The sequence below is a fragment of the Mugil cephalus genome, chromosome 13 (genome assembly GCF_022458985.1).
Source record: "Mugil cephalus isolate CIBA_MC_2020 chromosome 13, CIBA_Mcephalus_1.1, whole genome shotgun sequence".
Classification (NCBI taxonomy): domain Eukaryota; kingdom Metazoa; phylum Chordata; class Actinopteri; order Mugiliformes; family Mugilidae; genus Mugil; species Mugil cephalus.
The window spans coordinates 25,393,145-25,405,761 of NC_061782.1; the positions used below are offsets into that span (position 1 = coordinate 25,393,145).

The 12,617-nt window shown below is 38.2% G+C and overlaps 1 protein-coding gene across 1 annotated transcript in view; it reads right to left on the bottom strand.

The window, feature by feature from the left end:
* Positions 1-714: 714 nt before the first annotated feature.
* atp6v1ba (ATPase, H+ transporting, lysosomal, V1 subunit B, member a) overlaps positions 715-12,617 on the bottom strand; it is a 31,081-nt gene continuing 19,178 nt past the window's right edge. Inside the window, exons 6-14 of the mRNA XM_047602959.1 lie at positions 11,578-11,717; positions 9,766-9,867; positions 8,633-8,730; positions 8,315-8,438; positions 5,824-5,974; positions 5,186-5,268; positions 4,828-4,932; positions 4,296-4,425; positions 715-1,794 (exon numbers count right to left, since the gene is read on the bottom strand). Of these exons, the coding sequence (XP_047458915.1) occupies positions 1,652-1,794; positions 4,296-4,425; positions 4,828-4,932; positions 5,186-5,268; positions 5,824-5,974; positions 8,315-8,438; positions 8,633-8,730; positions 9,766-9,867; positions 11,578-11,717 (1,076 nt within the window). The 3' untranslated portion in view covers positions 715-1,651. The remainder of the gene's footprint in view (positions 1,795-4,295; positions 4,426-4,827; positions 4,933-5,185; positions 5,269-5,823; positions 5,975-8,314; positions 8,439-8,632; positions 8,731-9,765; positions 9,868-11,577; positions 11,718-12,617) is intronic.

The window sequence follows — 12,617 nt, forward strand, 5'->3', positions numbered from 1 at the left end:
AGGGACTCCTCTTGATGTCTCTGCTGTTAATACTGCTGATCCCTGTCTCCCATACATTTATGTTACAATAACACACACTACACAGTTAACTTTGTGATTACAGTTACTGTGCGACATGTGGGCTAACTGTGCTAAATGTGGGTTAACTGTGCAAATTCTCATGTTGACAGAGACTGTACCCCCGGCAGTAGCCACCCGTGGCCCTTTCAAAATTTCCCAGAGCGAATTTTCTAGTTAAACATAATGTATTGTACATGTATTGAACATGATGCCATCAGCATATGACTACAGGAAAGATCCACCTTACACAGAACAGGCCCTTCAACCAATCCGTTAGATTTTTTTGACCTGCTTTGTAAAGTTATCGTGATGCTGCAGAATGCAGTTTTCACTGATACATAACCTATTAATGCAAAAAGGATTCCATCAAAACAACCTGGACTCAAGATTAGCTTTAAAGATTTTTCCAGAGGCGGGGGTGGTGTTTAGCTCAGTGAGTAGAGCACCCGCCCCCTGTGATGAGGCCTGACTCGAATCCCACACCGGACAACATTTACATCTGTCTCAGTCATCCAGGTCATGGTCATGGCGTTTAAATGCTTTTTGGACATAACATTTACAAACTATATCGATAACAAATATAATGGAAACATGATCATGTCAGGAGCCTGACAAACCCCTCATGAAGTTGTGATAAAGACCAGAACAGAGAAGTTTTGTCATATAATTTAATTTATTCATGGACACAAACTCACACAACCATTACAGTTTCACAACAGATAATTTGTTTCTGCAGAAGGGAATGTTTAATATACTCTTATATACTTGTCTTTTTTGCAACACAAATCAAACAACAAAATACAAATGTAAATGTCCACTGTGCTTGGAGTAAGGAGATGAAGCAAGAGGACCCAAATGAAAGTAAAAAGAGAAGAAGTAAAATGAAACGTGCAGTAAACATCTGATCTGTGTTTACTGAGGAAAAGCACAGCAGTTGCCCCAGCTAATACCTTTATGGTGACATGTAGTTCAGTCCTAGTTTAAAAGATGTCAATCAATTTGAATCAACATTTCAACCAAGCTCAAACAATTCCAAACTCATTGAGCTTTACTAACTGGTCCTGACTGAAGGGGTACTGTATTTGGAGTATTACCTATGCGCACATCTCTCTTCAGTGGGATCCAGTTGTTTTAGAGGGGGGTTTTACACAACTTTTATCTGAGGGGAAAAAGGAAGATCCAGCAGTAACACACTTGAATAAATAAGGACTGATCTAAAATTATAATGATATGTTCACATTTTGCAATCAAGGGTAGATATTACAACCACGGACACTTTCTATACACAATTTATGGACACGGATACCTACAGTACACCTACAGAAGGGGGAGATTATTGCCCTGTTCTCTTTCAGGGTAGGGGAAAAGAGCGTTTGAGCATTGATTCATGGGAAGGAGAAGAACTAGAGTAAGAACAATGGGGGAAGGATGGTGAGGTTTGGTATTGGTGAGGGCTTGAAAACATCAGTCTACAAGTCCCTGCAAGTACAAGGGGTGTAGGGTGAGACGAAAGGAAGAAAGGAATACAGAGAAAGGAGGGAGGGGGTAGGCAGGTGAGTTGGGCTAGAAACAGACCACCATCAACTGTGCCTCAGTGACGAGCTGCAGACTCCCTGGGGTAAAACTCTGCGAGGGTGCTCTGAGGAATCCTCTTGAGCATCTCCTTGGGGAAGATTCGCAGCAGCTGCCAGCCGATATCCAAGGTTTCATATACTGTCCTGTTGTCGTACGGTCCTGAGGGAGACACAACGGCCACAGAGGTGATGGTCATCATCCAAACATGACAACTGGTGCTCTCAGTTTGGAAACAATATGGGGGAAAAATGTATCTTTATCAACAGAATACTGTCTACCTTCTGGCAGCCAATGGAAAAAAAACAAACAAAAAACTAAAATAAACTACACACACTAAGAAACACTTAGAAACACTTAGAAACACTAAGAAATCTCCCATATGCATTTGTCTAACCTTGAGAGTTCTGCTCTTGTTTGTCACATATATACTTTCATCTTGCCAAAGGATTGTGTTATTAAAACCACAAACATGTCTCCGCTACAAATATTTCAGGTAGAGAAATATTCCTTGTTTTTTTCCAGACATGTGAAATATGATTTCAATAGTTTGGGTAATGAACTTATTCAGTCAGGACTGTTAGACGTTTCTATTTTGTCTGAATTGATTTTCATTGTGTTTTCAATAGCATCACTTTGCTTCGAAGCAGGAGGAATGTCAAGCCATGCTTGGAACAATCACAGCAATCAAACTAACTGGACTTTGGGGTCAAACATGCTCAGTAACAGCATCTGTAGCCAAGTGTAAGTATGCCTTTAGGTAATAAATCCAGTACAAACTGAAAGTTTTAAAGTCACATCCATTTCCAAATTAATTTTTAAGTTAATGATTTGAGGTCTTGTTTGTCCCTGCTCTGGCCCCAATTTAGCTTCTAGTGGCTGTTATTGTAGTGAAACTGTTGTTTGGCTACAGTAGTGAGCTGAGAAGAAAAAGGCTAAAAATGTTTCCCTCTCTATTTCCTATCTTGTCTTGCTGTGATGGCTATTCTCTTGTGGAATCCATCAGTGTTGAAAAGAGGAAATCCAGCTCTGTATGTACAGTATTTACCAAGATGGTTAAATAGTCTCACCACTTTGTTTAGACACTTTCAAGAAAAGAGGAACAGAAACGGATCAATTTTTCCAGGGACAAATGTAAACTCAGAAATAAAATGTGAATTCCACAACCACCCCCATTTTTCAAATCAATTTACTGTACTAGAAGAGCTAAAATAAAAACAGCCAGAAGTATGTGCCTAGCATGTCTTATTTACCATATTTAAATAGCTATTTTACATGGAATTCGATCTTAAGTGAGATAATTAAACAAGACACCTGTGTTCTCACTAAGCAGTGACATAGTCCATTATGCTGTATTTGCATTCAAAACACCTTACTCAGGCTGTTAATATCTTTTCAGTTTTCCTGACACCAAGGTCAGGTGGACTATGCAAGCACACGGAATCACACACAGGGTTTTCAAAGTCACTGAGTGTCACTGTTTGACACTGTGGAGACAGTTTCATCACTAGCTATGTGATAGTTCCCACAATGCCTAAATACCACATCTTATTATTTCTTCTGTCAAAATATAATCATTTTATTTGCCTAATATGTATGCAATTAGCCACAGTTAATTTCATTACCTGTTATTATTTTAAGTTAATAACATTTGATGTGACAGGCAGACCCAGTCGCACAGACATTTAGTTTGCTACAAAAAGTCTACAGAAAGTGAAGTTGGGAGAAAAAAAAAAAAGAAAAAGAAAAAAACAGATTACTGTGTAACAAACTAGTTATGACAAAATATATATATTTTGCTTTTTAGTTTTATAGCCTTTATGATGAGGATGAGCACCAGCTTTTGTTTTAAAAGTAGGGTGCAAACTTGGAAACATGCTTTGCTAGTGGGCTAGTGATGCTGGGCTTGCCCTTCTTGGTGCAACTTAATGTTGTGTAATGGCTCCAGTTAATAGTGAAATATAAGCAACAATTAACCAAAAAGAGAGGCCAACATATAGCAACCTAGGGAAATTTTTACTTATTATATTACAAACCTTTTCATAAATGGATCACAAGAAAAACTGTACCATTTAAATTACTAAATTAAAATCTGACTACTTTCGGACAACATTCTTTCTGTACATGCCCCCTGTCTTAAGGTTGACTTGACGTGCTGATGAAAAGAACTGAACATTATTGGATACCTAGAAGGAAGGAAAATAAAAAATGTCCTATACAAATAAATCCATGAAATATATAGCATAGAACATGAACTGAAGCCCTGAACAAATGAAGCCATTGAACTGCATATTACAAGTAGACCTGACCCCAACAATGTTCCATCCCACGCTGTGTGAAGGAGTGTTACCGCAGGTCCTTCCTTCCTGCTGCTGCGAGGCTTTACAACCAAACCTGCAGCTTTATGCATATGCAGCTTTAACACTCAACATTTCCCCATTCTGTATTATACAGAATATGTATCATTTGAGATATGTTAATAACTGAGGGAGATGAATGCATGTATCACGCAGCTGTTCCCATCAAATGCAAAAATCCATGTTAACATCTGGACATATTAAATCACATCACATGATGGATGGTTTATTTTTGTGAATGACATTTAACCTCAAGAGCTAATATGTAGAAATAATTTGTGAGCCATTCCTTTGGTGTGTTCTTACCCTGAGCAATGAAATTCTTCTCAAACTTCTGTAGAAACTCCAGGTAGAGCAGATCATCAGAGGTGAGGGCCTCTTCTCCCACCACGGCCTTCATGGCCTGGACATCCTTGCCAATGGCATAACAGGCATACTGGAGACAAGCAGATATTACATATTAAACATCAGTCTGAAAAAAAAAAAAACTCTATATGAATGAAATGTCAATGCTTTTTCCATTTACCCTTGTTTATACATTGTGATAATCGGGTCAATAGGAAAATATTAGCAACAATTAACCAAAAAGAGAGGCCAACATATAGCCACCTAGGGAAATTTTACTTATTATATTACAAACCTTTTCATAAATGGATCAAAGGAAAAACTGTACCATTTTATTAAATTAATTAAATAATTTATTAAATAATTATTAAATTAAAATCAGATTACTTTCTGACAACATTCTTTGTGTACATGCCCCCTGTCTTAAGGTTGGCTTGACGTGCTGATGAAAAGAACTGAGTATCATTGTGGTGCGATAGGTAAGATTTGTTACCAGTTGGTTGGACACATCAGCATGGTCCTTCCTGGTCATCCCCTCACCAATGGCAGACTTCATTAGACGGGACAGCGAGGGCAACACATTGATTGGTGGGTAGATCTGAAAGGAAAATATGACACTGTGTGATTCCATGAATTGTTAATAGAAAAAAAGTCTTAGTGAAGAGGTCAGGTATAGGGTCTAGTGTACTTGATCTCAAATCTGTGTAAGGATGGGATAAGCCCTGTGAAAGCAGTTTCTTATCATTTCCATCAGTGGTGGTCCATCATATTAACAGTTTGGGATTTTTTATTTTTTTGCAAAAAACATGATAATAATACAAAAATGTCTTTAAATAAGGACAACAGGTTACCTGTCTGTTGTGTAGCTGTCTGTCAACGTAGACTTGACCCTCAGTAATGTATCCAGTCAGATCAGGAATTGGATGGGTGATGTCTGGAAGACAGAAAAATGTATTGATTATATATATGTTAGTTGTAACGGATCTGTTGACTTCATATTCAGTAAAAGACATCAAATTGCTCATGATTTTCTTGTACTAAAACAATGTCAAATGTAGGACACAAGTCGAGAGAATTTCTCTACCTATCTCCCTTTGAAGACCTTTGGTCTAAATCAAGCCCTTGGGCCCACCAGCAGTGTTTAGGAAAAGCCAACACAATCACCACCTCAATGCTGTAATGGGGAGATCCTGTTCAACTAGATAGGAGAGGGCTTTTCATACACGTTGCTATGGTAACTGCAGGCATCAAAAATGTCTCCTTATTCCCATTAAGATATCTACTCCAGTATTTTTAGACAAGGACTTGCAGAGACATCTGGGCATTTTAGGAAAATAGAAGTACAATAAGTATGACCACACCGACATTCAACATATACACAAAACACCCTAAGCACATAGTCATAAATCATGTGTGCCCCCTACAAAACTGAAAGCTGTGGAAAAAAATCACTTTCACAAGCTGTTGAGAGATTAGCGGCTGCTCTCACCATCGTTGGGCATGGTGAGAATGGGGATCTGGGTGATGGAGCCGTTTCTGCCCTCTACTCGGCCAGCACGTTCATAGATGGTGGCCAGGTCAGTGTACATGTAGCCAGGGAATCCACGACGGCCAGGCACTTCCTCTCTGGCAGCGGAGACCTAATGATAACCAGTGTGGGGGTGTCATAAGAGTGATTAAAAGAACAAGTGGCAGGACGCAACACTGAACAGCTTTATTTTTGTCAAATCAGAGGAATTTTAAAAGCTGCATCATTATCTCTTCACCAGCTGATCTCCATATGACTGTAAGCACCCCCTGAGAAAAGATATGGATCCTTACATGACATGAATCCTACAACTGTGTCTGGCAAAACTGCAATATGTGAAGGGCTCTTACAGGGGTAATACTTTGCGCCAAAGTCATGATAGTCCTACCTCTTTGTAATCTTGGCCTACCAACCCAAAGCTAAAATTGTGAAGTTAACAAGATCACTTGTTTTTCGATAGCCCCAATGGTACCACAGATGCTGTACTGACTGGAGATCCTATGCAGATGCAGCAACACGTGTTCAAACATTTATATTCTGCAATGCTACTGTTTGCAAATATCATGAGGTATTAGCTAAGTGGGTTTGGTCTTAATCCGCGTGGCAGAAAGTCCCATTAATGTATCAATGTCTTGTTCAGAGATTTATGCACTTCATAAAACTCATGCAATCCTCATTATTCCTTATTAGTCAAGACAGAATCATGTCTAAAAAATATTACTCCTGTAAGAGGAAAGGCATAGACTGAAATGGCAAAAACTAACTACACTGCAAAAGCAATACTGCTCCATTAACTTAGCATGGATCCATTGCCAGGGTTTCTGATGGATCAGTCTCTCAAGGTAAGTACGTTGGACCAATTCCATGTTTAAATCAAATAGCTCAAGATATGTCAAAGAATCAATTGATAAATGCTACTGTTTAATCAAGAATTTCAAGCAATAAATATGCTAGTGTTGTAGAACACAAAATGTATTATGCATAGTAATAGTATATATGTGGTCTCGATGGGTTAGCCAAACCAGACAACATGTTTCACATTACACTGTCTTTTGTTTATTAAAGAAACAATTGTCCTGAATTCCTGACCTTACCAAGTAGATGGGTTTAAAAACAAAAAGTAATTATGTTAAGCCACAGAAACACATTTGTCTTAAGACTTTTTTTCTATACCCTGCCACGTAAACAAAGAAAAATATATTCTACAAAAACCCTTTACTTTTGAAAAGTCAAGTGATGCTAAGTCCTTTATTATGTCTCAGAAGAGGCCAATAGCTGGTTGGAAATGTTCCCTTTCTGTTTCTTGACTCTCTGCAAAAATGACCAAAACTAAATCCTTGTTCCAAAAGTCAAGTGAATACAGAGCAATAGGGAAAAGAAATACATCCCATTCATCCTTGGATTCTAAGGTTGAAGAGCAGGCTACACACTCATGAACAGCAGATTCAATGCAAAACTGAACCTTCTCGTGTGAAAAGGAACAGAAGTTAAATGTTAATGTCCTAGCTCTTTGTAAATGCTGAATTACCCTTCAAGTTGCCAGTCAGTCTTGGCCTACTATTGGTGCAGCCGTTCCTGTGTCAAGGCTGTGGACAGCAAATGCAAGGAGGGAAAACGCACATGCATGTGCACCATTTAAAAACCTGCTTTGTGCTGCCAACATATTGAGACAGCAAACTGTACAACATAAAAGGATTATTATAGAGACACAAAAGAGAGAGGAGACAGGACTCAACTCCTCGCCACAAGGAGAGAGGAGGGCAGTAGGTGGGGAAGAGGGAGGGGGGCAGAGTGGGGAACCATTTCCTTTTAAAGCTGAGCAGACAATAATTAAGTTAAGGTATTTCCTAGAAGAATGAAAGGCATATTATCCTCCCTTTCAGCAAGAAGCTCAAGACTTTAGAGAGTCTATCACCTTTGCGCTAATACTGAGGCGATTTTACATTGATGTGACATATTGCTGGGCTGCTGCATGGTTTGGTGCTTATAGAGCTACTAGAGCCTTCAGAGATACAGTATGTACTAACATCTACAGGAAATACAGCGTAAGTGTATTACAACAACACTAACATTTGGACAGGACAGATCTCAAAATTCTGTCATGCTGGAAATTATGGAACTAGATGGAATTAGAAAGTTTTGAAGCATAAGAAGTATAAAACTAAGAAGAAATATTTCAAGTGATGTAATAAACCCTATTTCTATAAAACTAAAGGATATTAGTGGCACTAATCATGTTCAGATTTCCTGAGCTGCATCCTTGAAGCAGTATTCAGATGATGATACTGGTGGATTTCAATATGACCAAGCCTCTGACTGTCATTCCAAACAAAAACTATACTGGATGTCTTTAATAATTCTGTCTTTATAAGCCAAAAGAGAACACAGATGAAAGACGGTGACAAATGGAAAAAACAAATATTGTTTAAGATAGTGGAGTTGGTAGTCTTACCTCTCTCAGAGCCTCAGCGTAAGAGCTCATGTCAGTGAGGATGACCAGGACGTGCTTCTCACACTGGTAGGCCAGGTACTCTGCTGTAGTCAGTGCCAACCGAGGTGTGATGATACGCTCGATACTAATTGGTCACAGAAATAACAGTAACTCCAGTGGACATACACAACAAAATCTGATGTCTAAATTCATTAAACCGTAACTGCTCCCTGTATACTTGAAGGTAAATATTTATCAGTAAGCATAACAGCATGTGTGTAGAACATGATGCAGAGCTGATAACAAATCAAGCCTTCCAAAAACATGACAGAATCTTACGTGGGGTCATTGGCTAGGTTCAGGAAAAGGCAGACGTTGTCCATGGAGCCATTTTCCTCAAAGTCTGACTTGAAGAATCGTGCAGTTTCCATGTTGACCTGAGACACAAACAATACAAACTCTTAAACACTCATGATTCATTTTTGATTTTACCATGAGATGAGTTTTGGAACATTTCCAGCTTAGAGTCTTTTTCAAAATGTGAGATTAATATACTACATAAGGATTTTAACAAAGGAACCTGCTGTTCTGAAACATGAATTTTCTTTATATCAGAATATCAGAATCAGAAATAAATCCAAAGTTGCTCTTACATAAGTCTGTTGTAGTATACTTCAGAGACAAGAGGACCATTTAGAGAACGGTGTGCTTTACAGAGGTAGCACAGTCACTGCTGAGAACTTTTTCTCTCATAGGCTGCAATACTGAGGGATTTCCTAACTTTTTTGAAGCCATACATGATGGTATAATGGACATTCAAGGGACCAAGAAGACTTGAAATGTTACAAATGCTTGCCATTTTTCCTAAAATACACAGATAATTTATAGAATATTAAAATGTTTGTCAATTAATGGGCTAAGTCAGTTGAAATTAAACAAGACCAGAAATTGACTACAGAGAAGAAATAAGAACACCAGTTCCTGACAGGAACCTTGCAGTGGTGTACACTTTCAACAGGTTTACCACTAAACAGATGCATTGCTGTTACTTTGTGTGTTAACAGCTTAAAAAGCTCAAAAAAATACATATCCATTTGCTGACTTGTATAAACAATTAGCCTGACTAACCACTATGGGACAGGGTGTGCATGTGTGTTGATGGATGTTACAATCGGGGGCATTACAACACAACAGAGCAGCAGCTGAGGAGCAGCGAATTTGATACCGCAATGATGACAGTGTTAAAGGGCCTGTTGAATTAGTAACCTGCCTGCATGGCTGGGGGATATGCTCAGACGTGCAGAAGTAACAAGAGGGAGTGAAAGGTTAAATCACCTGGTGAATAAAAGACAGAAGCAAGGCGGGAAAGAGCGGAGAGGGTGTCAGGTCAGGGTTAAGAGGGGGATTAGAGCCACAGATGAGGTGGGTGTGGAAGGGTATAAAAAGCTGAATGCTTAAGTTTTCCTGCTTACCCCCATGGCTGCAAAGACAATGGCAAAGTTCTCAGCGCTGTAGTCCATCACATCTTTAGACTTCTGCACCAAGCCAGCCTGGCGACAGATCTGTGCAGCAATCTGAAATTGAACAGGTCGACAGTCAAGAGTAACTGTAACAGTTATAAGGTTTCAGAAGCAATTAAAACATCTCCCAAAATACTCAAAGAAACGCACGGCCATTACCTTCTGACAGTTTTTCATTGTGTGACAGTAACTGCATTACATTTTGTCCCTGAGGACTGAGAAGGAACTGTAGTAGCGAAGAGAATAATACAGGGGTCAACACTGGTTCTAAAACTATTTTTTTTTCTTCTCCAAGCTGAAGAGCATCAGTAACAGTCAGCAGCTTGTAACCTCAGAAACCTAAATTGTGTAAGAGTGCTGCGGTAGATAGAATCGATCGATATTGGTTTGTCAAATACAATGGAATTGTCTTTGGGGCCATTGGTAATTTGTGTTCATTTTTTTTCCCTTTATTTTTTTTTTTTTTAACACAAAGTGTAGATATCCAAAGGTGTTCTACTTTGACCAGTGAACAATGTCAATAAAATCCTTCTTTTTAGAAATAACAGATTACACTTCTGTAAGTATGGTCTAATTTTGTTGGTTTAATTTCCAATGTGAGTACACTGTAAAACATTAGAGCCCCATTAAGTTAACATTTTTCTTGTCTATCTCCAGCTTTAAAGTTTTAAAAAACTCAAACGAATCCATTGTCTTGCATCCCTTGAGTTTTCACTTTGTGGTCAATGTTTATTTAACTCATGTCTAAGTTCAGTTGATAAAAGTTACGGGGGAGGAGAAGGAGTGATACAAAAAAATGTGTCCGTTTTTGGTGGATCAAAGTTTGATTTCCTCTTCTCTAAACGGCCTGAACTACATTAGATGACAATTCAACTCTTGAATATCTTGTCAATACATTTTAAAACAAATTATACATTTTTGAACAAACAAGATTAATAGGTTTAGAACTCCTGCTCCACAATGGATAATGTAACCTAATAAGTGCCTTTTACTATCAAATTGAACGAATAAATGATCATTAGTTATAACTTTTTTCACTTTTTTCGAGTTTAGTTGAATTTTTAAGGGAGCAGATGAACTTTTGTTTTGGAAGTTTTACTCCCTTGCAATGTTTTACAGTGTATAGTGAGTTTGATTGAACTGGAATTTGAATGATTAGGTACCAGGAATATTTTATTAGTTAGTTTTAAATGTTCCTGTCATTTAAACATAAACAACTATGTAGAGTAACTATAAAGAGGACACTCATGAAGCAACTCTTTTTTTAAGCAGAAGAAAATGAGTAAGGAAATTCCGCTGTGTGGCCCAGAAATATCTGGAAGGAAGCAAAACAGCCGTCATGTGACATGGGGGAAAAACAGATGACACTTGTTAATGAGTTGACTCAGTGAAGTTGAACATTTCCATCATGAGACCGCCACAGAACTAAAAATGATCCAAAAGCTTTTGGTGATTTAGGAATGAAAATACATCGTAATTAGATGATGGATATTTATTGGCGACAGTCGATTTTGTATGATATTAAGCCAGTGTCTGTGTTATCATAATGTGATAGCACATATGCACATTGAGGGAACTCGGGATTTGCAAAACTGAAGAAATCTGCAAATCAGTATTGTTCATTATTATTCGTTTGCTGACAGCTGACCTGTGACTGCATTTCCAACAAAAGAGCAAAAGCTTGCTTTTGTTGTGACACCAGAGAACAATATCTCACAAATCAAGTATTATCTTTTAAGAAATAAACGGATGTGGTAGTCTCACCTCATTGTGGGGCAGCCCAGCAGCAGAAAAAATGGGGATCTTCTGGCCTCTGGCAATGCTGTTCATGCCATCTATGGCTGAGATGCCAGTCTGGATCATTTCCTCCGGGTAGATACGGCACTGAGGATTAATGGGCTGACCTAGAAAACACAGAGACTGTTTCAGCTGGAGACTGAGAAAAGACACTTGAGTGTTATACAGGACGTAGACAACAACATAAGAACCCGCATTCAACATAATGATAAAATAACGATTCAGTGAAATAGCCATTTATGTTTATGGTTTGGTGCAAGGTTACCAAGGTAAAATATATTAAATATATAAAATATAAAAATTAGAACTAAAAATTAATATCAACAAGAACAATATGATTAAGAGAAGTACTGTTATACCAAAAATGAGTGAAAATTTTTTTTTGATCCTACCAACGTATCATTTGTATCAAGCTAGCTGACAGTAAGCATCTATTTACTTCAATAAAACCATTCCACTACGAGCCACGATTCCACCGAGTCGATAAAGATCTTTTCTATAAACATGTTTTTTCATGTTTCTCTCACCTGCAATTTAATAGTACAAGGACTACAGTTTTATGCGCACGACTGTCAGGAATGTTGCCAGTTGGGTTCAATTATATATAACTGGTATTGCTTACTCTATCAATTTGTTCCTTGTGGTTTTAAAGACAGAATAAATAAACTATGCTGCATCCGCCCAATGATAACTGGATAATATTGCTCCAAGAGGAAAACACATTTTCACTCGTTAGTGCACACAGCCAACAAATGTCAACCCAGATTCCTCAAAGATCAGTTACTAAACCACCATCCAGTTTCACAATTTTTCATTGTGACATTATGCTCATGATTTTGTTAAGAATAGTGAGTTGTTCGTTTTACCCTATTCAGCCAGTAAAGAGGAACAGAGGAGTTTTCTCTCATTTTTGCCTTGGATGCAGTAGTGATTATTAGCAATGTTAATGAGTATAATGCTGAAAGAGACCAGGAGTGAATGCTGTTGCCCTAATATGTAGTCTTAAT